The 25,369-nt window shown below is 42.2% G+C and overlaps 1 protein-coding gene across 1 annotated transcript in view; it reads left to right on the top strand.

Annotated features, from left to right (window-relative positions):
- Positions 1–25,369, top strand: part of CEP128 (centrosomal protein 128) — a 441,360-nt gene that overhangs the window by 142,214 nt on the left and 273,777 nt on the right. The window contains exons 14-15 of the mRNA XM_077819212.1: positions 571–1,221; positions 5,621–5,785. Of these exons, the coding sequence (XP_077675338.1) occupies positions 571–1,221; positions 5,621–5,785 (816 nt within the window). The remainder of the gene's footprint in view (positions 1–570; positions 1,222–5,620; positions 5,786–25,369) is intronic.

Here is a 25,369-nt window from a genome sequence, read left to right as displayed (position 1 = left end):
GGTCCATGAATATAGTGACACTCCTGATTAATAGCAGAAAGTATCGTAAGTTCCCATATACTTTGGGAAAGGAATTTTTAAAAATTATTTTATAATGCAAACAGATACTGGAAGAAGAAACAAGGGCGGTGTAAAATTATTGATCAAACAGCATCTCGGGCAAGCCAAAATACTGAAGGATAAATATTCAGGTGCCCATAAGGTAGTTTCTCTGCCTTGTTGCTGTTTATTTCTTTTTCTTCCATAGTACTATCCCGTAGAAAGCAGTATATTTCAGACTGCAAAGAGGGTGGGAAAAATGGAAGATTGACTCAAATTGGCCCCTATTCAGTGAGTTACTTAAGCACGTGCCTATCCTCAGGCTTTCGATTAGTCCCATTGACTCAGCGCAACTACTTGCAAGTTTAAAATTAGCTAAACTCCCAAGTGCCTTTGAATCAGGGCCATAATCTGTAAACATTTTCTCGTCTCACAGTATAAAATTTGTTTCTTGCTTCCAAACAGCATAGTTTGCACCAAATTTTGATCTAATATATTTTTAGGTAATAATCTTTTTTTCATATTACCTAGGTCCTTAAAGAAAAGGATGACTTGAAGGCTCAGCTTCTCTCTGCTATACATCAAATAGAAAACCTTCGAAAGGAGCTGAGTGATGTGCTTACAAAGAGGGCCCAGCAAGAAGAGGAACTCCACTGTAAGGAGGTGAAGCTCAGTGAAACCAAGTCTCAACAGATAGTTCTTGAGCAAGAGATCAGGGAAGTCCAAGATACAGCAAATAAACTGGAGAGTGAGTTGCAAAAGCAGATTCTGGTACAGAACCAGATGAGAAATGAAAAAGAACGTTTAGAGGAAGAGCTTGAAACAGCTAACACGATCAATGAAAAACACCAGGAAAGATTCTTAGAGATGCAAGAAGATATAAAAAATTTAAGTGCTATTCGAGCAGAGCTGACAAACAGAATAGCAGAGGAAGAGAAAGCCAAGAAAGAGATTCTCAAGAACTTTTCAGACCTTCAGAAACATCAGGAATCTAAGCAAGAAGAGATGACTACAACTAGTTGGCAGCTGAAGACGGAGAGAGATGTTCACCAACAGGAGCTGGCAGATCTTAGATCAGAGTTGCAGAATGTGAAAACAAAGCATGAGAGAAATGTTCAAGAGCTGATAAAGCTCTTTAGGCAAGAAAAGGATGAGGCAGAGAACCACATTAGGAGACTGAAGGTAACTTTTGCTGAATTCTGCTGTTGATTTTTTTTTCTATTAGGCCATGAACTTAACAAAGCATGAACTTTTAAAAATTTTTATGTATTTCTGAACACTGCAGAAACGATAAAGCTAACAATAAAGGGGTTCATACATATTTAGTCTGGTTGAAATGGATTATAGCAAATTAGGGACTGCTTCTGCATGATCACTGAAGCCTTTTAAAAGAATTCTGGAGTTCCAGTAAAGGTAGTGTGACAGGGTCAGGCCAGATGGCTATAGGAGAGTAATAGAAGGCAGATATATTAGCCCCAGGCTAAGTAGGTCCCTTTTCCCTGGGTAAGGTAACAAGGAAGGTTCCAGAAGAATTAGGAACCTTCTGGAGACAATTAAGACAGGCTGATTAGAACACCTGCAGCCAATCAAGAAGCTGCTAGAATCAATTAAGGCAGGCTAATCAGGGCATCTGGGTTTAAAAAGGAGCTCACTTCAGTTTGTGGTGTGCATGTGAGGAGCTGGGAGTAAGAGGCACTAGGAGCTGAGAGTGAGAATGTGGACGGTTTGAGGACTGAGGTGTACCAGCATTATCAGACACCAGAAGGAAGGTCCTATGGTGAGGATAAAGAAGGTGTTGGGAGGAGGCCATGGGGAAGTAGCCCAGGGAGTTTCCAGGAGGCACTCTAGACAGCTGCATTCCACAGGGCCCTGGGCTGGAACCTGGACTAGAGGGCGGGCCCGGGTTCCTCCCAAATCCTCCCAACTCCTGGACTGGACTGTGGGTTCAGAAAAACGGCCTCCTTGACCTGGACTGTGGGTTCAGAAAAACGGCCAAGCTGAGGGCTGCTGTGAAGCTCCAAGGCAAGCAAATCCGCCAATAAGCGCAAGACCCACCAAGGTAGAGCAGGAACTTTGTCACAGTAGATATGGTGATAGATAACCTAAAACAGGACATATTTCAGAGGTATAGAGGTTGAAAGATCTGGGTGAAGCCCTATTGTGTCCATAGTAGCTTTAAGACAAAAGCCCTCATTAGTACAAAAGTAACTTTGGTAAATTAGATTGTTGGCTGCGTAGAACGCATTGGAGTTCTAACACTTTGATACTAACCTCTCTGACTACTGTCTTTATCACTGTTACCCCTGCTATACTGTGGACCTATCATGTCCCAGAGATGCTGCATTTCTGGAAGTGTGTGTATTGCAGAATAGCTGAAACAGTATCACAGGCACTCCAGGAACAGTTTCTGAATATGAATCACAGTAGCATGTCAAATTTGCAAAGGTTAGTTTGAATGACTCCTTGTATTTTAAAGCATTTCCAGAGTGTACGATTTCCATATCATTTACCTAAAAAACCACCCAATAACTACCGTAAAAATATTTTATGAAGCAGATGGTTACATTTATTTAGAAATAAGTTCACATTTTTAGTGCAACTCATTTGCTGCTGACTCCAGGCTATATGACTAAAAAGGAAGAAAACAAAAGCATTTTATATTTCATAAGGCTGATCTGAATAAAACCTAAGAGTATTTAAACTGAAATGGATACTCGAAACAGCCTTATTAATTTTCAACATTTGACTTTGCAGCCATATGATCAGTCATCTATTACATTTTTTATTGGTGTAAACTAGTGTAGGATAAGAATAATTTGTATTTATTAATAAGCATTTCCGAAGTGCTACCAGTGTACACAGTGGTTTACAAAATAGTTTGTAGACAGTAAGCTGTTCTGGGTAAGGGATATGTCTGAAACATGTAGTACATTAAACTTAAACATACTCTTCCCAAACTGAATATTTTTTTTGTTAAAAAAACAAAAACAGGCCTCTTAAATGAATATTCTATCAATGCAACCATAAAAAAGCCAGGACATTCCTAGTTAAATCTTCAGCTATCTTTTGCAACCTACAACCCTGATTTTGCCTACTCCAAGTAACCTTACCCTCATCAACCTCCTGTAACTTGCATGGTTCCTTCTTTCTTTATACACAATGTGCAACTTCTAACTTTAGCCATGTGGAGTAGTTAGAAATGGATATTTTTTTCCTTGCTTAGAAATTTGAATTGGTGGTAATTTGAAGTATATGGTTAATGCTTGCTGTGCCAAATTTTGAAAGTTATGCTTAAGTGTTGGTTGATATGGAAGGTGTTCAGATATTAGTGATAGATAGCAGTATAAAACCTTAAAATAGGTAGATGACTGTTAATGGAGGGAGCAGAGGGAAGAGGTGTGTGTGTGTGTTCTAGGTGCTAAATTCCTCAGAATGGAGCTCCTGGTGACTGTTTTCCTCAATCCAGGCAGTTCAAACCCACAGTGCAGATATTGCAGTAAGAGGCTTGGTATAAGAACCTGAATAGAACAGAAACTTAATTTTTTCATGCTGCCTCTGCAGAATCCAGTTTTACCAGCACCCTTCACATTCTTGCTGTTCCCTCCCATGTTCCCTCTACTTAACCACTGACTTCTTCCTCCTTTCCCCCTCCTCCATCCTCTTTGGCTTCCATGGAGCTGCTGTATGGTGTGTTAGATAAATGGGGAGTGAGTAGCAGGAGTAGTGAGTAGTAGTGTGTGTGTAGCAGGAGAGGCACTGGTGCATGGGAAATGTTGTGTGTGTTTATATGAGGGAACCTGGCATGGGGCAGGCTGGAGTGTGTGTGTGTGTGTGTGAGAGAGAGAGAGAGAGACTTGTGCTTGGGAGGAGCCCTCTGTCTCTGCACTGAGGCATCAGTTCTTGAAGGGCTCCCGTGCTGCAGAAGCAGTAGGCTTTTAGTTCTATTTTAAATAGAAATTGCAATGCTACCTTAATCATGTAGTCACTACCAGTGTCTCCATTCTAAACACAAGTAAGCCGAGGCCCAGGGATTTAAGTGGCTTGCTCAGAAGTCCCTTGGTGAGTCTATTACACACTCAGAAATAGAGCCCAGGAGTCTCGACTCTGTCCTCAGTCAGTTCTTATCCCTCCCGTCCCCTTTCTGCTTCTAAAATAATTATTGTACTTTTAGAATAACAACATGTAGCTTGCATACATAAGACATTCTCAGTGATAACTACTTAAAGAATATACACAGTGTAATTTACATACACACCACACAGGTATGGCTTTTGGCTTTTTTTCCTCTCCTCCAGTTACTGTTATGGGGTCATCTCAGGTCTGGTAAATTGACATCATACCTGCTTTTTCAGTCTCAGAAATGATTGAAAATGTTGATTTTTCTTCTCTAGAGTCTTTGTGTCTCCTTGTTCTCTGATACTCTCACATTTAGTAGAATGCAGAAAACCAAGTTGATGTTGGAAGGGATTGTCTCCTTGATTGTCTCCAGCTGTATAAATCTTTAATATAGTTGCCATGTAGGGAACATAAGAGGTTGACACCATGTTGTGCTTGCACGTAAAATGGAATTGGATTCTTGCTTTCTCTGATGGGATAATTTACTTTTCAAGTTTGTTGTGTGCCTGAATCCCAGGCTCCATGAAAATATAACTCTTCCCCGAGTAGAGTGGCAATATGGAACAAGTGTGGTTTCCTTGTTAGCTTTGCATTTTTTTTGTAATGTAGATTTTTCTCTGCAGAATTTTTCAAACCCCTCAGTGCCAGTCAAGTTGCTATTATCTTTATTGCATGCATCAACTCTACTTATTTCAGGAAGGAGAAGTCTCAATATTTTTACACTAAAGGATAACCCATTTTATTCAATATGCCCCACCTAAAAAAATCTATTAATCTTAAAGCTAAAGTTAAAGGGGCTAAAGTTATGTCTCTATTTGTACAATAGCTTTCAAATCACAGAATTCTAGAAATTCTAGGTGAAAAAGACCATTAAATCATCTAATTCATTTCCCTTTAAGCATAGGAGTAATCTGTGTCATTGATCCTGATAAAGGAAATAATACATTTTTAGTGTTTTAGTAGTGGAATGAATTTCAGTAATGGAATGTTAATTTGTTTAAACATTGAGCTTTTCATACAGAGCTATCAAATTGTACAGGATCTTGCAAGATCTTACCGAATCCCACGAAGTACACTGCAGGCATCAGCATTTTTTTTTTTTAGCTGATTGAACTGGTTTTGCTGTTACTCTTGTGTCGTGGATAAACAGCATGACAGATCCATTTTGTAATGGAAAAACCTTCTTTATATTTTAACTGTTATGCGGCCAGTGTTGAAATCATATCATTATGAGTAGAGAAGCATTGCTTAGTGGTCCAGTTTCTATGTTATATATTTATATATGTACAATGCTGATGCTTATTTTTAGAAATTTAATTCCAATAAAAGTGTAACAAAGTCTTATTGATTAAATATTGGTATCTTCCCCTAATCTTTTCTGCATGGATCTGGGGCTATGCAATCTGGGAATGTTCATAAAGAACTTCTATACTGATTGTGTCTTCTGTTTTCCTACTACCATCAGACAGAACTTATAGATGAGAAAAATGTAGTAAAAGCTCAGCGTCGACAGGTGGAGAAGATGAAAACTGAATGTGATAAGCTAACAGAAGAGTTAACCCAGGGTGAAGAGGAAAACACAAAACTTAGATGGAAATATGAGTTTGTGAAACAGGAACTGGAGGAAAAGGTAAACAGCATCCTAATCTTATTGGGCATCTGATATATAAGGGCCAGAATCCATCCAATTTCACTAGATGGTTTAGACTGCCAAATAATATATGTACGCTTTGGGAGAGCACTTGCAGCCATGCTACTTTAGGCTATGATTGTGTTAGATCAAATAAGGTAAATAAGGCTGCATGAGATAAATACTTTCACAGCACACCTCCAAGAGAAGTGTTGGTGATTTCAATAGGGAACTGCCTTCTCTTAGTCAAAATTGTACCAATCCCTGGCTTGGTATTAGTGTGCAATATACAATGGTGCTGACAGTACTGTCTTTCAAATACACCTCTACCCGGATATAACGCGGTCCTCGGGAGCCAAAAAATCTTACCGTGTTATAGGTGAAACCGCGTTATATCGAACTTTCTTTAACCTCGAGCATTTCTGTTATATAGTCACTTCCCTACCCCGACTGACCCCTCAGAACTCCCAACCCATCCAACCCCCCTACCCCCCGCTCTCTGTCCTCGACCGTCCCCCCAAGACCCTCTGCCCCTTATCCAACCCCTCGGCCCCGGCCCGGCACCCATAACACGCTGCTCAGAGCAGCTTGTCGGAGCCAGATACGCTGATGCGCTGATCCACCGGAGCGTGCAGCCCCGCCCCCCAGAGCACTGCTTTACCGCGTTCTATCTGAATTTGTGTTATATCTGGTCGCATTATATTGGGGTTGTCATAAATATAAAGGGAAGGGTAAACCCCTTTGAAATCCCTCCTGGCCAGGGGAAAGCTCCTCTCACCTGTAAAGGGTTAAGAAGCTAAAGGTAACCTCGCTGGCACCTGACCAAAATGACCAATGAGGAGACAAGATACTTTCAAAAGCTGGGAGGAGGGAGAGAAACAAAGGGTCTGGGTCTGTCTGTATGCTGGGTCTTTGCCAGGGATAGACCAGGAATGGAGTCTTAGAACTTTTACTAAGTAATCTAGCTAGGTATGTGTTAGATTATGATTTCTTTAAATGGCTGAGAAAAGAATTGTGCTGAATAGAATAACTATTTCTGTCTGTGTATCTTTTTTGTAACTTAAGGTTTTGCCTAGAGGGGTTCTCTATGTTTTTGAATCTAATTCCCTGTAAGATATCTACCATCCTGATTTTACAGGGGGGATTTCTTTATTTCTATTTACTTCTATTGGAAATCCCCCCTGTAAAATCAGGATGGTAGATATCTTACAGGGAATTAGATTCAAAAACATAGAGAACCCCTCTAGGCAAAACCTTAAGTTACAAAAAAGATACACAGACAGAAATAGTTATTCTATTCAGCACAATTCTTTTCTCAGCCATTTAAAGAAATCATAATCTAACACATACCTAGCTAGATTACTTACTAAAAGTTCTAAGACTCCATTCCTGGTCTATCCCTGGCAAAGACCCAGCATACAGACAGACCCAGACCCTTTGTTTCTCTCCCTCCTCCCAGCTTTTGAAAGTATCTTGTCTCCTCATTGGTCATTTTGGTCAGGTGCCAGCGAGGTTACCTTTAGCTTCTTAACCCTTTACAGGTGAGAGGAGCTTTCCCCTGGCCAGGAGGGATTTCAAAGGGGTTTACCCTTCCCTTTATATTTATGACACGCCCCCCAAATCTCAGCTAGGGTGAAACACTGGCTGGGATTTCTTCCTGGAGCTCTAGGAAAAACAGAGTTAATAAGACACATGCATCTCTAAATATACTACCAAGTACATAAAGACTAACAATATTTTCCACATCTCAAGGACGATTTTAACCAGTTGATTCTGGGAAACTTTCATGGGAGAGTGCATCAGCCACTTTGTTAGAAGCTCCTGAGATGTGTTGGATGTCGAAATCAAAATCTTGGAGAGCTAAACTCCACCGAAGAAGTTTTTTGTTAGTTTCCTTGACGGTGTGAAGCCACTTCAGTGCAGCATGGTCGGTTTGCAGGTGGAAACGCTGTCCCCAAACATATGGGCGTAGCTTTTCCAGAGCATAGACAATGGCGTAACATTCTTTTTCAGTGACTGACCAGTTGCTTTCCCTCTCAGACAGTTTTTTGCTGAGAAACACTACAGGGTGGAATTCTTGATCAGGTCCTTTCTGCATTAAAACTGCTCCCACACCACGCTCGGACGCATCTGTGGTTACTAGGAACGGTTTGTCAAAGTCTGGGGCCCTTAGGACAGGGTCAGACATGAGTGTCGCTTTAAGCTTGTTAAAGGCCTTCTGGCACTTTTCGGTCCACTGAACAGCATTTGGCTGTTTCTTTTTGGTTACGTCTGTCAGTGGGGCAGCGATTTGGCTGTAGTGCGGTACAAATCGTCTGTAATAACTGGCCAAGCCTAAGAAGGATTGAACCTGTTTCTTTGACTTTGGGACAGGCCACTTTTGGATAGCATCCACTTTGGCCTGTAGGGGGCTGATAGTTCCTTGACCCACCTGGTGTCCAAGGTAAGTCACTCTGTTTAGGCCTATTTGACACTTCTTAGCCTTAACAGTTAGTCCTGCCTCCCTTATGCGCTCAAGGACTTTTTGTAGATGTTCCAGGTGGTCTGCCCAGGAATCCGAAAATATGGCCACGTCGTCAAGGTAGGCGACTGCATATTCTCCTAATCCCGCTAGGAGACCATCTACAAGTTTTTGGAAAGTGGCGGGTGCATTTCGCAGCCCGAAAGGGAGTACCTTAAATTCATACAGCCCGAGATGTGTGATGAAGGCTGACCTTTCCTTGGCAGATTCATCTAGCGGTACCTGCCAGTACCCCTTGGTTAAGTCCAAGGTAGAGATGAACTGGGCCCGTCCCAGTTTCTCTAATCGTTCATCTGTGCGTGGCATTGGATAGTTGTCTGGGCGAGTTACAGCATTTAGCTTACGGTAGTCCACGCAAAAACGTATTTCCCCATCTGGTTTGGGAACTAGAACCACTGGAGATGCCCATGCACTTTCAGAGGGGCGGATTACACCCATCTGTAACATATCCTGGATCTCCCGTTCTATAGCAGTTTTAGCTTGAGGAGACACCCGGTAAGGTTGGACCCTAATTGGGTGAGCATTACCTGTGTCAATGGAGTGGTATGCCCGTTCAGTCAGTCCTGGGGTGGCTGAGAACGTTGGCGCATAGCTAGTGCACAGCTCCTGGATCTGCTGTCGCTGCATATGCCCAAGGGTCATGGAGAGGTTCACCTCTTCAACACCACCAGCACATTTCCCTTCGTAGTAGACACCTTCAGGCCACATAGCGTCGTCTCCTCCCTGGGCTGTAAACTGACAAACCTTTAATTCTCTGGAATAAAAGGGCTTTAGAGAATTAATATGGTACACCTTAGGCTTTCGGTTGGAGGTGGGGAATGCTATGAGATAATTAACAGCTCCCAGGCGCTCCTGGACCATGAATGGCCCTTCCCACGATGCTTCCATTTTATGGGCCTGGAGCGCCTTTAAGACCATGACCTGGTCTCCTACTTTGAAGGAACGCTCTCTGGCATGTTTATCATACCAGGCTTTTTGCTCTTTTTGAGCATCCTGTAAGTTTTCTCTAGCAAGGGCTAAAGAGGTTCGGAGGGTGTTTTGTAGGTTGGTTACAAAGTCCAGAATGTTAGTTCCTGGAGAAGGTGTAAATCCCTCCCATTGCTGCTTCACCAACTGCAATGGCCCCTTAACCTCACGGCCATATACAAGTTCAAATGGGGAAAACCCTAAACTGGGATGTGGTACAGCTCTGTAGGCAAAGAGCAACTGCTGCAACACTAGGTCCCAATCATTGGAGTGCTCATTTACGAATTTACGTATCATGGCCCCCAAAGTTCCATTAAACTTCTCCACCATGCCATTTGTTTGATGGTGGTAAGGAGTGGCAACCAAGTGATTTACCCCATGAGCTTCCCAAAGGTTTTTCATAGTTCCTGCCAGGAAATTAGTCCCTGCATCTGTGAGGATGTCGGAGGGCCAACCTACCCTGGCAAAAATGTCTGCTAGTGCCTGGCACACACTTTTAGCCCTGGTGTTGCTTAGAGCTACTGCTTCCGGCCATTGGGTGGCAAAATCCATGAAAGTCAGTATGTACTGCTTTCCTCTGGGTGTCTTTTTCGGAAAAGGACCCAGAATATCCACAGCTACTCGCTGAAATGGAACTTCAATGATGGGGAGTGGTTGTAGAGGGGCTTTGACCTGGTCTTGGGGTTTTCCTACTCTTTGGCACACCTCACAAGACTGGACATAGGTAGAAACATCCTTGCCCATTCCCTCCCAGTGGAATGACCCCCGCAAACGGTCTTTGGTTCTGTTCACCCCAGCATGGCCACTAGGGTGATCGTGGGCTAAGCTCAAGAGCTTGGCCCGGTATTTAGTTGGAACTACCAACTGTCTCCGAGGATGCCAGTCTTCCTGGTGTCCCCCAGAAAGAGTTTCCTTGTATAAAAGTCCTCTTTCTACAACAAACCTGGATCGATTAGAAGAGCTGAGAGGCAGTGGGTTGCTCCGTGCCGCCGTCCAAGCTCTCTGGAGGCTTTCATTTGCTTCCTGTTCGGTCTGGAACTGTTCCCTTGATGCTGGAGACATCAGTTCCTCATGGGATTGTGGACCTAGGCTTGGTCCCTCTGGAAGCGATATAGGGGATGGAGCTGTTTCTGTTGACTGTGAACCGCTCTCAGCTGGTGCACTATGTTGGGATTCAGGCTCCAGCTGAGCCTCTTGTGTAGGGTTATCGGCTGCTGCCAGTTCAGGTTCGGTGGGGCCCTCTGGTGTTGAGGTTGCAAGTACTGGATTCAGTGCTGACACGGGGTCTGGTGTTGGTTGTTCGGCTGGTTCCGGTTCTGGGACTGGTTCCGTCTGGGTCTCTGGGACTGGATCCACTACTGCTGTTGCAGACATTGGCCTGGGGTCCAGGTCCATCACCTCTGACCGGGTCCTGATAGAAGTTTCCGGAACAGAGCTAGGCCTCACGGCTTGTTTAGCCTGGCTGCGGGTGACCGTTCCCACCCTCTTGGCCTGCTTCACATGCTTGGCCAAGTCTTCCCCCAACAGCATGGGGATGGGATAATCATCATAGACTGCAAAAGTCCACATTCCTGACCAGCCCTTGTACTGGACAGGCAACTTGGCTGTAGGCAAATTGAAAGAGTTGGACTTGAAGGGTTGAATCGTCACTTGGATCTCTGGGTTGATTAAATTGGGGTCCACTAAGGAAGCATGGATAGCTGACACTTGTGCTCCGGTGTCCCTCCACGCGGTGACCTTCTTCCCGCCCACACTCACAGTTTCCCTCCGCTCCAAGGGTATCTGGGAGGTATCTGGGCCTGTGGACCTCTGGTGTGATTCCGGTGCAATGAATCATAGAATCATAGATTATCAGGGTTGGAAGGGACCCCTGAAGGTCATCTAGTCCAACCCCCTGCTCGAAGCAGGACCAATTCCCAGTTAAATCATCCCAGCCAGGGCTTTGTCAAGCCTGACCTTAAAAACTTCCAAGGTAGGAGATTCCACCACCTCCCTAGGCAACGCATTCCAGTGTTTCACCACCCTCTTAGTGAAAAAGTTTTTCCTAATATCCAATCTAAACCTCCCCCACTGCAACTTGAGACCATTACTCCTCGTTCTGTCATCTGCTACCATTGAGAACAGTCTAGAGCCATCCTCTTTGGAACCCCCTTTCAGGTAGTTGAAAGCAGCTATCAAATCCCCCCTCATTCTTCTCTTCTGCAGGCTAAACAATCCCAGCTCCCTCAGCCTCTCCTCATAAGTCATGTGTTCTAGACCCCTAATCATTTTTGTTGCCCTTCGCTGGACTCTCTCCAATTTATCCACATCCTTCTTGTAGTGTGGGGCCCAAAACTGGACACAGTACTCCAGATGAGGCCTCACCAATGTCGAATAGAGGGGGACGATCACGTCCCTCGATCTGCTCGCTATGCCCCTACTTATACATCCCAAAATGCCATTGGCCTTCTTGGCAACAAGGGCACACTGCTGACTCATATCCAGCTTCTCGTCCACTGTCACCCGTAGGTCCTTTTCCGCAGAACTGCTGCCTAGCCATTCGGTCCCTAGTCTGTAGCGGTGCATTGGATTCTTCCGTCCTAAGTGCAGGACCCTGCACTTATCCTTATTGAACCTCATCAGATTTCTTTTGGCCCAATCCTCCAATTTGTCTAGGTCCTTCTGTATCCTATCCCTCCCCTCCAGCGTATCTACTATTCCTCCCAGTTTAGTATCGTCCGCAAATTTGCTGAGAGTGCAATCCACACCATCCTCCAGATCATTTATGAAGATATTGAACAAAACCGGCCCCAGGACCGACCCCTGGGGCACTCCACTTGACACCGGCTGCCAACTAGACATGGAGCCATTGATCACTACCCGTTGAGCCCAACAATCTAGCCAGCTTTCTACCCACCTTATAGTGCATTCATCCAGCCCATACTTCTTTAACTTGCTGACAAGAATACTGTGGGAGACTGTGTCAAAAGCTTTGCTAAAGTCAAGAAACAATACATCCACTGCTTTCCCTTCATCCACAGAACCAGTAATCTCATGATAAAAGGCAATTAGATTAGTCAGTCATGACCTTCCCTTGGTGAATCCATGCTGGCTGTTCCTGATCACTTTCCTCTCATGCAAGTACTTCAAGATTGATTCTTTGAGGACCTGCTCCATGATTTTTCCAGGGACTGAGGTGAGGCTGACTGGCCTGTAGTTCCCAGGATCCTCCTTCTTCCCTTTTTTAAAGATTGGCACTACATTAGCCTTTTTCCAGTCATCCGGGACTTCCCCGGTTCGCCACGAGTTTTCAAAGATAACGGCCAATGGCTCTGCAATCACAGCCACCAATTCCTTCAGCACTCTCGGATGCAACTCGTCCGGCCCCATGGACTTGTGCACGTCCAGCTTTTCTAAATAGTCCCTAACCACCTCTATCTCCACAGAGGGCTGGCCATCTCTTCCCCATTTTGTGATGCCCAGCGCAGCAGTCTGGGAGCTGACCTTGTTAGTGAAAACAGAGGCAAAAAATGCATTGAGTACATTAGCTTTTTCCACATCCTCTGTCACTAGGTTGCCTCCCTCATTCAGTAAGGGGCCCACACTTTCCTTGGCTTTCTTCTTGTTGCCAACATACCTGAAGAAACCCTTCTTGTTACTCTTGACATCTCTCGCTAGCTGCAGCTCCAGGTGCGATTTGGCCCTCCTGATTTCATTCCTACATGCCCGAGCAATATTTTTATACTCTTCCCTGGTCATATGTCCAACCTTCCACTTCTTGTAAGCAATGAACTGTAATCTGTTGGGGTTCTTGGGACAGTTGGCCTTTACATGCCCCAGCTCGTTACATTTAAAACATCGTCCAGCTGACGGGTCACTGGGGCGAGGAGGGTTGCTGGAGAACGGGGTGGCAGGACGATAAGGGGTCTGGAGGGTTCTTTGGGAGGTAGCTGGGGCCTTGGGCGGCCCCCGGTAATAGGGTGTGGTCTGGGGTGGTCCCTTCTGGTCTCCGCTCCAACTGCGACCAGTTTTCTTCTTCTCTGCCACCTCCACCCATCTGGCTCCAATCTCTCCTGCCTCGATTACAGTTTTGGGTTTCCCATCTAGGATGTATCTTTCTATTTCCTCAGGAACACCCTCTAAGAATTGTTCCATTTGCATTAGGAAGGGCAAATTTACTGGAGATTCAATACTTGCTCCTGATATCCAGGCATCCCAATGTTTCACAATGTGGTAGGCATGTCGGGTAAATGACATGTCTGGTTTCCACCTTAGGGCTCTGAACCTCCGACGAGACTGCTCGGGTGTTATCCCCATTCTGACTCTCGCCTTGGATTTAAACAGTTCATACTTGTTCATGTGTTCTTTAGGCATTTCAGCTGCCACTTCAGCTAAGGGTCCACTGAGCTGCGGCCTCAGCTCTACCATGTATTGGTCAGTAGAGATGTTGTACCCAAGGCAGGCCCTTTCGAAGTTTTCTAAGAAGGCCTCAGTATCATCACCTGCCTTGTAGGTGGGGAACTTTCTGGGATGGGAAGTGGTACTTGGAGAAGGATTGCTAGGGTTTGTTGGGATATTCCGCTGAGCCTTTATCTTCTCCACCTCCTCCACATGCTTCCTCTCTTTTTCCTTCTCCTCCAGTTCTTTGGCCCTTGCTTCCATTTCTTTGTCCCTTGCTTCCATTTTCAGCCGCATGAGTTCTATCTGTCTTTCATGTTCCTTTTGTTTTTCCGCAGCCTGAAATCTGGCTAATTCCAGCTTTTGTCGAGCCGTGGACTTTGTCATTCTAACCTCTCTGTTTTTAACTAACTTTACACCCAAGGTTTGGAAATAAACAAACAAAACTTGGCTGTAAAATTTTGTTGTGCTGGAATAGAATACCTATTCTCTGATAGTGATTGTCAGCCTACAGAAAAAGACAATTCCCTTGTCTCTGCTCTGGGCCCAAATCAAAGCAAAAAACCTCCAACTACTTGGAAACCTGCTTACCAGCAGCCCAAAGGAAAAAAAAAAAATTCCTTTTCAAACCTGTGCTCCTTGTAAAACAAAAAAATCAAAATCGTAAAAAAAAAAAACCCTGCCACTTTTGTCTCCAGGCAAATGGGAAGAACACACACCCCCTATTTACTTTTAGGAAGAAAAGAAAAAAAAAAAACTCTGGGTTGGAAGACTGTGAATTTCCCTGCAGGAGTTAAGTACCCTGCCTCCAGACAAAGAACCTGCAATTCACAAGATAATCCCCTTTTGTCTCTGCTTGGCCACAAAGCAGAGAAAAACCAAGCTGCTTTCAGTTTCAGCTGCTTTCTGGACTTCCTTTCCAAAGGAAAAAAAAAATTCCTTTTTAAAATCTGTATTTCTAGTTCAAAAAATCTCAACTGGATCTCAAAATGATTTCAGGTTAATCCCACCACTATGCCACCATGTCAAGGTTCCTCCCTCACTCTGAACTCTAGGGTACAGATGTGGGGACCTGCATGAAAAACCTCCTAAGCTTATCTTCACCAGCTTAGGTCAAAACTTCCCCAAGGTACAAAATATTCCCCCCGTTGTCCTTGGACTGGCCGCTACCACCACCAAACTAATACTGGTTACTGGGGAAGAGCTGTTTGGACGCGTCCTTCCCCCCAAAATACTTCCCAAAAACCTTGCACCCCACTTCCTGGACAAGGTTTGGTAAAAAGCCTCACCAATTTGCCTAGGTGACTACAGACCCAGACCCTTGGATCTTAAGAACAATGAACAATCCTCCCAACACTTGCACCCCCCCTTTCCTGGGAAATGTTGGATAAAAAGCCTCACCAATTTGCATAGGTGACCACAGACCCAAACCCTTGGATCTGAGAACAATGAAAAAGCATTCAGTTTTTTACAAGAAGACTTTTAATAAAAAATAGAAGTAAATAGAAATAAAGAAATCCCTCCTGTAAAATCAGGATGGTAGATATCTTACAGGGTAATTAGATTCAAAAACATAGAGAACCCCTCTAGGCAAAACCTTAAGTTACAAAAAAGATGCACAGACAGAAATAGTTATTCTATTCAGCACAATTCTTTTCTCAGCCATTTAAAGAAATCATAATCTAACACATACCTAGCTAGATTACTTACTAAAAGTTCTAAGACTCCATTCCTGGTCTATCCCTGGCAAAGACCAGCATACAGACAGACACAGACCCTTTGTTTCTCTCCCTCCTCCCAGCTTTTGAAAGTATCTTGTCTCCTCATTGGTCATTTTGGTCAGGTGCCAGCGAGGTTACCTTTAGCTTCTTAACCCTTTACGGGTGAGAGGAGCTTTCCCCTGGCCAGGAGGGATTTCAAAGGGGTTTACCCTTCCCTTTATATTTATGACAGGAGTAGAGGTGTATGTTAAAGTGAGTTCCTGACCATAAGTGGCCATCAAAGATGGCATTCTGCAAGAGTAGAGATATCTGTCATCGCATCCTCCCAGATTCTGATGTGGGTAACTAACAGCTCTGTGTCTAACTCTTCTATTGCTTTGAGTGGATAAATTATTCTTCTTCACTTTGTCCTTAAATCGTTGTATAATGCTAAGAAGTCCAGTGAAAGTTTAAAAGCTTTATAAATATAAAGTTATCTGAGCACAATAAAAGGAATTAAAAATAACTTGGTTAAAATATTTTCATGCTTGACTATTTGAAGCATGACAAATGGAATTTTGCTCAACTTTATAAGAAAAACTCACTTTTGAGTTCAGAAAGAAACAGGAGGAATTTCAATTCAAAGGATAACTTTCTTGAAAAGCTGTAAGTGTCTGAAAATGTGAACTTTGTAGTGGGAGTAACTTCTCAACCATAATGGTGATTTCAGCAAATGGAAAAGGTTAGTATGGGGTAAAGGATGTGTTTTTAAGTGGTTGAGCATCAAGTATTTTTTTCAAAATTACTAAAAACTGGTAGTTTAAAGAAACAAGAAATGACAGGTTAAGTCTTAATTGTCTCTCTTAATGCCAATTCAGTAATGTGACTTCCACTATTTTAGAGAGACAAGGTGGGTGAGGTAATATCTTTTAGTGGATCAGCTTCTGTTGGTGAGAGAGACAAGCTTTCAAGCTTACACAGAACTCTTCTTTGGGTCATTGGTTCAACACCCTTCTGGTTGTCTTGGGAAGATCTACAGCTCATGAATATGCAGTCTCCTAATACACATGCATCAGAGTTGTAGTGAGCTTTGTCTTTTGGGGTGGAAAGCTCTCAGCACATCTTTAAAGTTAGAGTTTTAACTCTTTCTTTTACTGAGTTCATTTTCTGATCTCCCATTAGTTTCCTCGGGATTTAATAGAACATGAAATTTATTCTTCAGATTAGTTAAGTGCTTTCCAATATAAAGATTTTCAGCTCTTAAAATAATCTTTTCATACTTAAGTGATTCTTAAAGGAAATCTTTAACTTAAATGGTCATCAAAAAAATTGTCTTTTCCTCTTAATGCTTCTTGGAGAGGTGGTTCTTATCTTCTTGAGTTTAGTAAGGAGTTGCTTAAGCGTCGCAAGATAACTAATTCCCCAATTAATATAAATATTTCTATACTCAAATGGCTTCTTACATTAGTAACCAGTTATAGCATCAAATAATCTTATTTGTACGTAAAGCTTTTCACTATTCACATAACAATGGTATCTGATAAACATCTCAAAAGAATCTCGTACCATCTTAAGCACTGGAGGGACAGCAAGGTTTTCACCTTTAAAAGGAAACATGAATTAGAATAGTGATTCCCAAACTGGGGTTCGCGAACCCCTGGGGGTTCACAAAATGTTACAGGGGGGTTCTCGGGGGAAAAAATTCCCTAATGGGGGACATAGCTGTCCCTAGGGACTCTGGGCGGAATGGGGCCAACAGCCCAGAGCCCCTGGACTTCCAAGAGCTAAGCAGATCAAAGCAAGCATATCTATCACGCTGAGGATATTTAAACTTCAAGACTCCTTATAAGGAATGGAAAGGGAGGTGGATATTTTTTGCTGTTTTTAAAATTAAATAGGTAGCTAGTATTGTTTTTAAAATTATTATGAAGAACAAGTTTAAATTTTGTTGTAATGTGCGTTGTTTGCCTGGACTGCTCAAGACCTCAATGCTTGTGTAGGAGGAACTCTTTGAGTTGGTTTCTTAAATATCTTCATGATGTTTCACATCTGATACTCCTTGATGAAACGTAGGAGCCTTGTCTTATAACAGGTTTATTCAAAGTGATACAAACTATGAAAGTGAGATCTTGGAAGAGTGTTGCCATTTTCATAATGTAATAAAAATACTGTAATTATCAATAATTAATAATAAATAGTGTGTAATAAGCATGTCATAAAAACAAATTGTATATTTCCAAGATCATTGCTTTTATAATTTATACTCGGATAAAGGAGAAAATCCCTAGAAATAATCATTTTTAGGAGGGGGTTCGCGAGACTTGACATTTTAGTGAAAAGTGTTCACAGGTTGTTAAAGTTTCAGAACCACTGAATTAGAAGTAACAAAGGTCTTCTATAGAATGTTTTCCAACCTTAAATATTCTCCTTAACATTTGAAGAATATTGACTTCAGAGTGTTTATGAAAGAAACAGTTCCAATAAGAATATGCCTAAATTTTTTGAGGTTTAAACTAAGGTTTTTCTCTATTAAGGGGGAAGAAGGCCCATTTTGATGATTTGTTTTATTTCTCTGAGAACACATCCTGATTTTTACTCCTCTTCAATAGAGAATAGCCTTAATGTTCTTTTAAAGTCAGGATTCTGAAAGATATTTATGTCTATAAGGGGAGGGGAAGGCTGTTTTCTTGAGATAAGATCATCTCAATACAAAACAAACTTCTTGTACAAGGGGAATAGCCTGATTTCTGATAAGACAATCTCATTGGTTTGTTTGCCTGTAGACCAAATGGTTTCTTGATTTACGACCCACCCTTTATAGGATTTACAAGTTAGGATTAGACTCCTGGTAAACACTCTATACAAAGCATGAGACACAATTACTAACAGTGATATACACCTTTCAGAACATAGTATAAAGGAGAATAGCATAGAATGTTACAGCAAAATAGAAGTTAAAGCTGTATTTCAGAGCCTGTGTAAACACGTGTGGACTTGTATGACTGAGGAGGTGGTATTTTCCTTAGCTTGAACATTTCATTTAATGAGAGAACTCACAAAATTACAGTTTTGGTTACTTATCTGATTCTCCAAACATCATTGTGTATTTAGGTTGTAATATCTTCAGAGAAGGGATTTCCTACTACCGTGTTTGTATAGTGCCTAGGACTGTAGGGCCCCATTCTTGGTTGGTTCTTATACACTATTATAATAAAGAAGATAAAAATAATGTATATGAAAGTAATTGCAAGTATCTCCTAAAATTCAGTAAAGATGGAGGCAAGTTTGTAATAATCTAAATAAGAATAAATTACAATTTTGTTAACAACTTTTGCAACAGCATTTAGATTTACACCTACATTAATGTGTAGACTTGTGTTCAGTTTAGCAAACTGGAGTTGATGTTTGAGAGTCAGAAAAGGCTTCAAGTTATGCTAAAGAAACTTATCTTGAATCACTTTTGGCCTTCTTTTATTTTTGTATCTTTCATTTGGGGTTTTGGCTCTGTATCATGTCCCACATTTGAGCTGTAGGAGGTTAAAGATGTACTGAAGGTTAAAGTATTAACAGCAAAAATCTGAAGAGGACATAGGAGAAAGCAGTCTTTAAAAATAAGGCTCCAGTTCTGCAATGCACTGAAATATGTGCTTAAGTACATGAAGAGTCTATTTTGACCATGTCACCCCTCCTTTTGCATCCCTCCACTGAGTCCTTGTTCTCTAGCATATCAAACTTAAGCTACCTGTCTTCACTTTCAAGGCCCTTCATGGTCTATCCACATCCCACTTATTATCTCCCATTCAGTATCAAAAAGTCATCTCCACTCTCTAGTCAGCCCTTGATGTCAGCTGACCACTTGCTAAATTTTCAAACAAGCACCTTCTGGGTTTCTCCCATATGCCCCTCATGCTTGGAAGGCGCTCTCTATAAACCTCCATAAAATGAATTCCTCCTCGTCCTCCTGATTCCTCCTTAAAACTCTTGTTTGTCAAGAAAACTAAAAAAAACTTGACAATGATTAGATTGATGGTGTGATGAGACCACAGACTATTCTGTTGACCGATGTTGTCTCCTTGTTTGCTTGCACTTTCCCATCTGCCTGTCTGTATCCATCTGTTATCTTATATTTAGATTGTAAGATCTTCGCAATGGGGACTTTTTTTTTCTATCTTTTTCATAAGTTTTTTTTTTATAGTGCCTAATATAATGGTGTCCAGGGCCAAGACTGCGGCCCCTAAGCACTATCCTAATACACATAATAAAAGTCAGTGTTAGTTTCCAGTAAGAAAGAACTGAGTGGGATCAGGGTGGCACCATCCTTTATACTATTGCATAGCAGCATGACGCAGCAAAGGGCAGATGTGCCATCATGGTAGATACCATTAAGAGAGAAATTTTCAACACTGGTGCACACATACCTGAAGTAGGATGGATGTGAGCAACACATCTCAAAGAACAACAATTTTAGAGCCAGGGTAGTAACTATTTTTTTCACGCAATTGTCCAAAACAGTAAAGGTGAGGAAGAAAATGTGATCAAATAGATTTTTTCTGAATTAAATATTTTTCATTTTCCCAAATAAAATTGATAGCTTTTTATTTTTTGGACTGACAAGGTTTTATTTTATTAAAATATTGTATAAAGTTTTCATGATCAAGGAAATAAGGGATTCGTAATTCTGGGCAATATTACGAAGCATAACGTGAGCTAGTCCTGTGCAAGTGTTCTTGATTCAGCTCTTTTGATCTGCCTGAATTCTGACCTGCTGTTAGCCGACGGCCAAGGATGTTTGGTGAGGTGCCAGCTATGCCCGTTTATACCATACGTGACTTTAACCGCTAGGACGCACTGTCCCTTCGCGGCGGGCAGCCCGGGCTAGGCTGACGGATGCCCCAAGGTCCTAACCACCCGTGACTTTAACTGCTAGAGCTCAGAGCTCCTTTGCAGCGGGCAGTCAATACTGACTGACAGGTGCCCCAATGGCAGCACTAAGAGGCTCTCCACACCCGTGACTTTAACTGCTAGAGCTCAGAGCTCCTTCGCAGCGGGCAGCCAGGATTGACTGACAGGTGCCCCAAGAGTTTGCCCCGTGGAGGCTGCACAACTCAACGCTAGGCTGTTAGTACTCTCACCTAATGGCCAGGCTTTAGAGCCAAAACGGCTGAGGTTCTTTAATTGTGTCGGCTGCTTTACAGTAAACCAGAGAAAACAAGTCAGGCTTATGCATAAATGGTTACCAAAATTTATTAAGCTAGATTCTAATCATGTGGTTACAAAATTGCTAGTGCCTACTTATTTAAATGTAGAGATGTTACACACACAAACAAGTTACAAAACTGAAGCCACAATCCCAAAGAAAGAAAACAAAGTATAGAGCTCTATTTCAAAATATGTGTACACTAAAGATAGGAGATCAGGTGTGGGTGCTTCTTACCCTCCTTGCATCTCTCGATTCCAGCGGTGCCAAGCCAGGATCGGTCACTCAATTCCGCGGAAAGACGAATAAGGGACAAGGCTTAGGGACCCTCTTAGCTGCAGAAGCCTTGGGAGGCTGTCATTTATCTGACCAGCAGATAGATAGTGAAAAGCACTCAAAAATCATGGTGCTGTCGGTCCCCTACTTATACCTCTGTACTCCTTTATTCTCTTTCTCCTTTCTTATGCCAAATTGAGGCTGGTCTGTCTGGGTGACGCCAGCTTTCGCAAGAGTAGTTTACACTTGCAAGGGAGAGAAACAATAAGTGTCGACTACTGGACATTTCTTTTATCAGGGTAAATATTTTCCCACCTAGGATGTTGGTGTGTGTGCATCACGCTATTTAGTAGGGGCTAAGAGCCATGTCTGTCACAGGGCCTCTGCCTGCTGTGAGCTTAATCGTTGTATCTGTTCCCAGAGGCACATTGTAGCAGCACACCTGTGCTTTTCACAGCTTCAAAGGCTGTGCTGGAATATATGTTAAGTGCCCTGTTCCGGCTTCCTCCTGTGTTTCCAGCGATGCTGGTCGGGGGGGGCGGGGGGGGGGGCTGGGCTGGGCTGGCTGTCTGGCTACACCTGCTGCATCCCCTGTTCTTTCAGTTTTAGGCTACACAGTGTATGTCTCCAGTTAAACACCTGCAGCTGGCCCATGTCAGCAGACTCAGGCTTGCAGGGCTCAGGCTGTGGGTCTATAAAACTGCAGTATAGACATCCAGGCTTGGGCTTGAGCCCAGGCTCTGAGACCTCTCCCCACCTCGCGAGGTTCCAGAGCTCTACACTGCAGTATTATAGCTCTACAGACTGAGCCTGACTCAGATGACAGAGGCCAGCCTTGGGTGTTTAATAACAATGTAGACATAGCCACACAGTTCTGCCAATGAAACTGAATCCTAACTTGCAAAGGTGAGAGAGCACCACACACACAATTTTGAAATGGATTTGCCATTTATTACACTGGTCTACCATAAAACTATTCTTACAAATGGTGTCTCTTTTCAGTAAGAAGTCAAATACCAACTATAGGCTTGTAAATGTTAATTTAATTTTAAAACTTTTTTCAGATGCAGTTCATAGGTTAAACACAAGGATGATCACTTTGTTTCAAGGCAAAATTATGTTCTTGATACTGGGTTAGCGTTGAAGTAGATTATTCTACGCTTCTTTCTTCTGTGATTTTTAAATATTTTTAAATATTACTTAAGTCAAGTGAATGTAAATTGTTTGGTGATGAACTAGTTCCTGGTAGACATTGTAAAGTGGCTTCTCAGTGAGGATATTTAAATTTCATTGCTGGGTTCTATATCAAGAGCTGAAGATTAGAATCAGGGCATGTTGAGACTGATATGGAGAGAACTATTAGTTCTGCAGATCTTTGTCACTGATCATTATTTTATGATGATGACATTCAAAAAATAACTTGTTCTCTAGTCTCTGAAAAGATGTTAGGGTGCTGTAGGCTTTTTCAGAAGTTTCTTATGGACTACTATGACTTGAAGACACTGTGAGAGGCAAGGCAGGTGAGGTAATATCTTTTATTAGCCCAGTGTCTGTTGATGAGAGAGACAACCTTTCGAGCTTACACAGAACTCTTCAAGGTTTTTTTGACAAGCTCTGTGTAAGTTTGAAAGGTTGTCTCTCATCAGCAGAAGTTGGTTCAATAAAAGGTATTACCTCACCTGCCTTATATCTTTAATATCCTGCGACCAACACAGCTACAACAGTACTGCACTGAAGACACAGTGTTAGTTTCTATCGATTTACACTTCAACAACAAATGACCACTCATCCTAAGTTCTGAGTGTCCTTGGCTGTCTTTAAAAATGTAGCATGTAAGTAATAGACTTCCTCAACTGCTTCAGAGCACAATACACCAACCATAGCAAAAATATACAAAACATAAACCCTCAACCAAACACCCATCATAGTTACGTCGCACTAGCCAGGCTCACTGGTCTCCCAGTTTTCATGAGCCAGGAAGAAAAGATGGGCCTTGAAGTTCTCCCTGAATCTAATTAACTTTGGCTGTTATGGGCCAAAGGATGGAAGGAATTCTCAAGGTTTGAGGATCTAACAGAGAATGCTGTGCCAGAGTTACCAGCAGAAGTCCAGCTCAGGCTCCCCTGCGGAGTACAAACATATCAGTATCTCATGGGGGGCAAGGTGATCTCTGAGGTAAGTAAAGCCCTAAATGGCCTGAAACCAAAGTTAAACACAACCAGGAAACCAGTAGATAGCCAGTGTAGCTCAAGGATCACAGGTGTCATGTGCTCAAAACAAAAACTAAAACAGCGCTTGAAGAAATGACGTTTAACAGATATTGTCAAATTTTACACAAGCTTCAGTTTCTGGGTGGACATAAGATTAAACCATAAATTGACTTCCTGGATTCTTTGTGGTTGTGTACAACTTTTTCCTCCTCAAAGAATCTGATTGTTTTCTCTTTTGGTGTATCTGAATGATATTGAATGGAAAGCCTGACATATTTATCTTCCTGTTCTGCGGTTTCTCTGTTGAACTGGCATTGTAAATCCAGAAGTACTCCTGACCACCGTCAACAACAGGTTAATGTTTAGTTTGTGCATGTATACTATTAAATATTCACATGCGTTTGGACTGTTTTAACATTTTATCACTATTCTTTTGTAAGTCTATGAAGTTTTTTCTGTACCTTCCAGAGTTCTTTTTCAAACACATAATTGTCAGTCTTCAGCTTCTAAAGTCTTTTATTACATTGTCTTCTGATTTCTCCATTTTGGCTTCCAATTTCCTCTTCACACTATCATGGCTTTTTAATGTATTCTTCAGCAACAAGTATATTCCAGTCAATGCTGTTGGTATACCATGAGAGAGATTTCTCTCCTTGTTCTCATTCCAGGACACTGTATCTTCAAAGAGAGATTTCGTTGCACAGATGGTGATTGAATTTATCTTGACCAGTGCCAAGTACTTTGTCAGAACTTAAATTAATATTATGTTCTAATGGCAAAATTGTAAATGGAAGACTTTGTTCCTAATTTTTATGACATAAAAGTTAATCTCATATATTAAGATTCACAAAAAGTTAAAAGGAAATAAAGTAGCATCCCACAGGAAATTACTTAGGATTTCGAATAGTCTCCAGCCCATTATGCAACTAAAATGATGCTAAAATCATTGGCTTACAAGTCTCATGTCTTATTGTTTCATGCGAGTAACTTTCAAATCTTGTTATGGCAAGGTTTGTTTGGACTGCAAATGTTAATGACAGACACAACTCTGTTTGCCACATGGACGTAATTTAAGAAAGAAAGAAAAAGAAAACATGAGAACTCCAAATTGACCTTTACCAACCCAAAAGACTTCCCAGGGGGAAAAAGTTGATTTTTATCCTTACTGCTGTGTTCTTTGGATCAAATCTGACCAGCTGTTCAGGATTGCTAATCCTTTTACAATGTTAAAAAAATATCAGTGTGTCAAATGTCCTTTTCTGTGTACAGGACATTCACTTCACTACAGAATCAGAATCGAGTTCACTGTGATCAAGAGTTGTCTAACTCTCGTTAGATGAATTTTACCATAGTCTAGTCAAAACTGTAGGAATGAAAAAAAAGTTCACTAGCAAAAAGGAAGAAAGAAAAATAAATGAACCATTGACCCCCCTCCCCACCCAACAAGAACATGAAAGCCAAGGTCTTTGGGCTTTTTTCCTTTGGGTTGGACTGTACTACTTGTCCCTTTCACACAGTTCCGTACAGACAAAACAGCATGTAAAAGCAATGAGCAAATGTTACCACAAGTGTATTTGTCTGGAATCAATTTTAGGTCATCTTTTCCATCACGCATTAGCTTCTACTAAAATTTTTTAACATTGTCCAATATGTGATAATTACAAATCTCTAAGTCTCCATTTTGAGTAAGGCTGATAAATGCTATAGAATTCCTCTATGTCTTAATTCAGGCTCTCACACACATCTTTATAGACAATGTGATACAGGAGGGCCAGGGAGCAGTGGGAGAGGGGAAATATATAAACCCTAGGCTAATTAAGGCGTAGTTCCCTGTAGACTAGGGAGGGTTGCTACAAGTTAATTGGAGCAACTGTAGTCAATAAAGGCCCTGCCAGGAACCTAATAAAAAAACCCTGCTTCAGGCAGACAGGAGGAGGCCCCATCAAGGAAACCGCAAGGTAGCACGGACCAGTGGAGACCCAGAGACTGCCCCCAGCAAGAACGGAAGCACCCCAAGGGAAGGAGGGGAGACCGATCCAATAGAATCAGGCCAGATCGGTCCTGCACATGAGTGTTTTAGGGAGGACCAAGCCTATGAGCCACTGTATGGGAATGTGAGGGAGGAGGTAGTAGAGGTAAATGGCGTGCCAGTAGAAGGGAAAACCAGAGGCCCAGGGCTATACTATATAATCAAACAGTATCTGTGTTGTACTGGGTAGTGCCAATATGGGGGCAGGTGGTAGAACAGCTCTTGGTGCCTCGGCAGTACACAAGGGCCGTATTAGAGTTAGCTCACAGTCGTTTGTTCGGGGGACATTTAGGAGCAGATGAGACCCT

Source organism: Eretmochelys imbricata, chromosome 6, assembly GCF_965152235.1.
Source record: "Eretmochelys imbricata isolate rEreImb1 chromosome 6, rEreImb1.hap1, whole genome shotgun sequence".
Classification (NCBI taxonomy): domain Eukaryota; kingdom Metazoa; phylum Chordata; order Testudines; family Cheloniidae; genus Eretmochelys; species Eretmochelys imbricata.
This window is presented reverse-complemented; position numbering and strand designations above follow the sequence as displayed.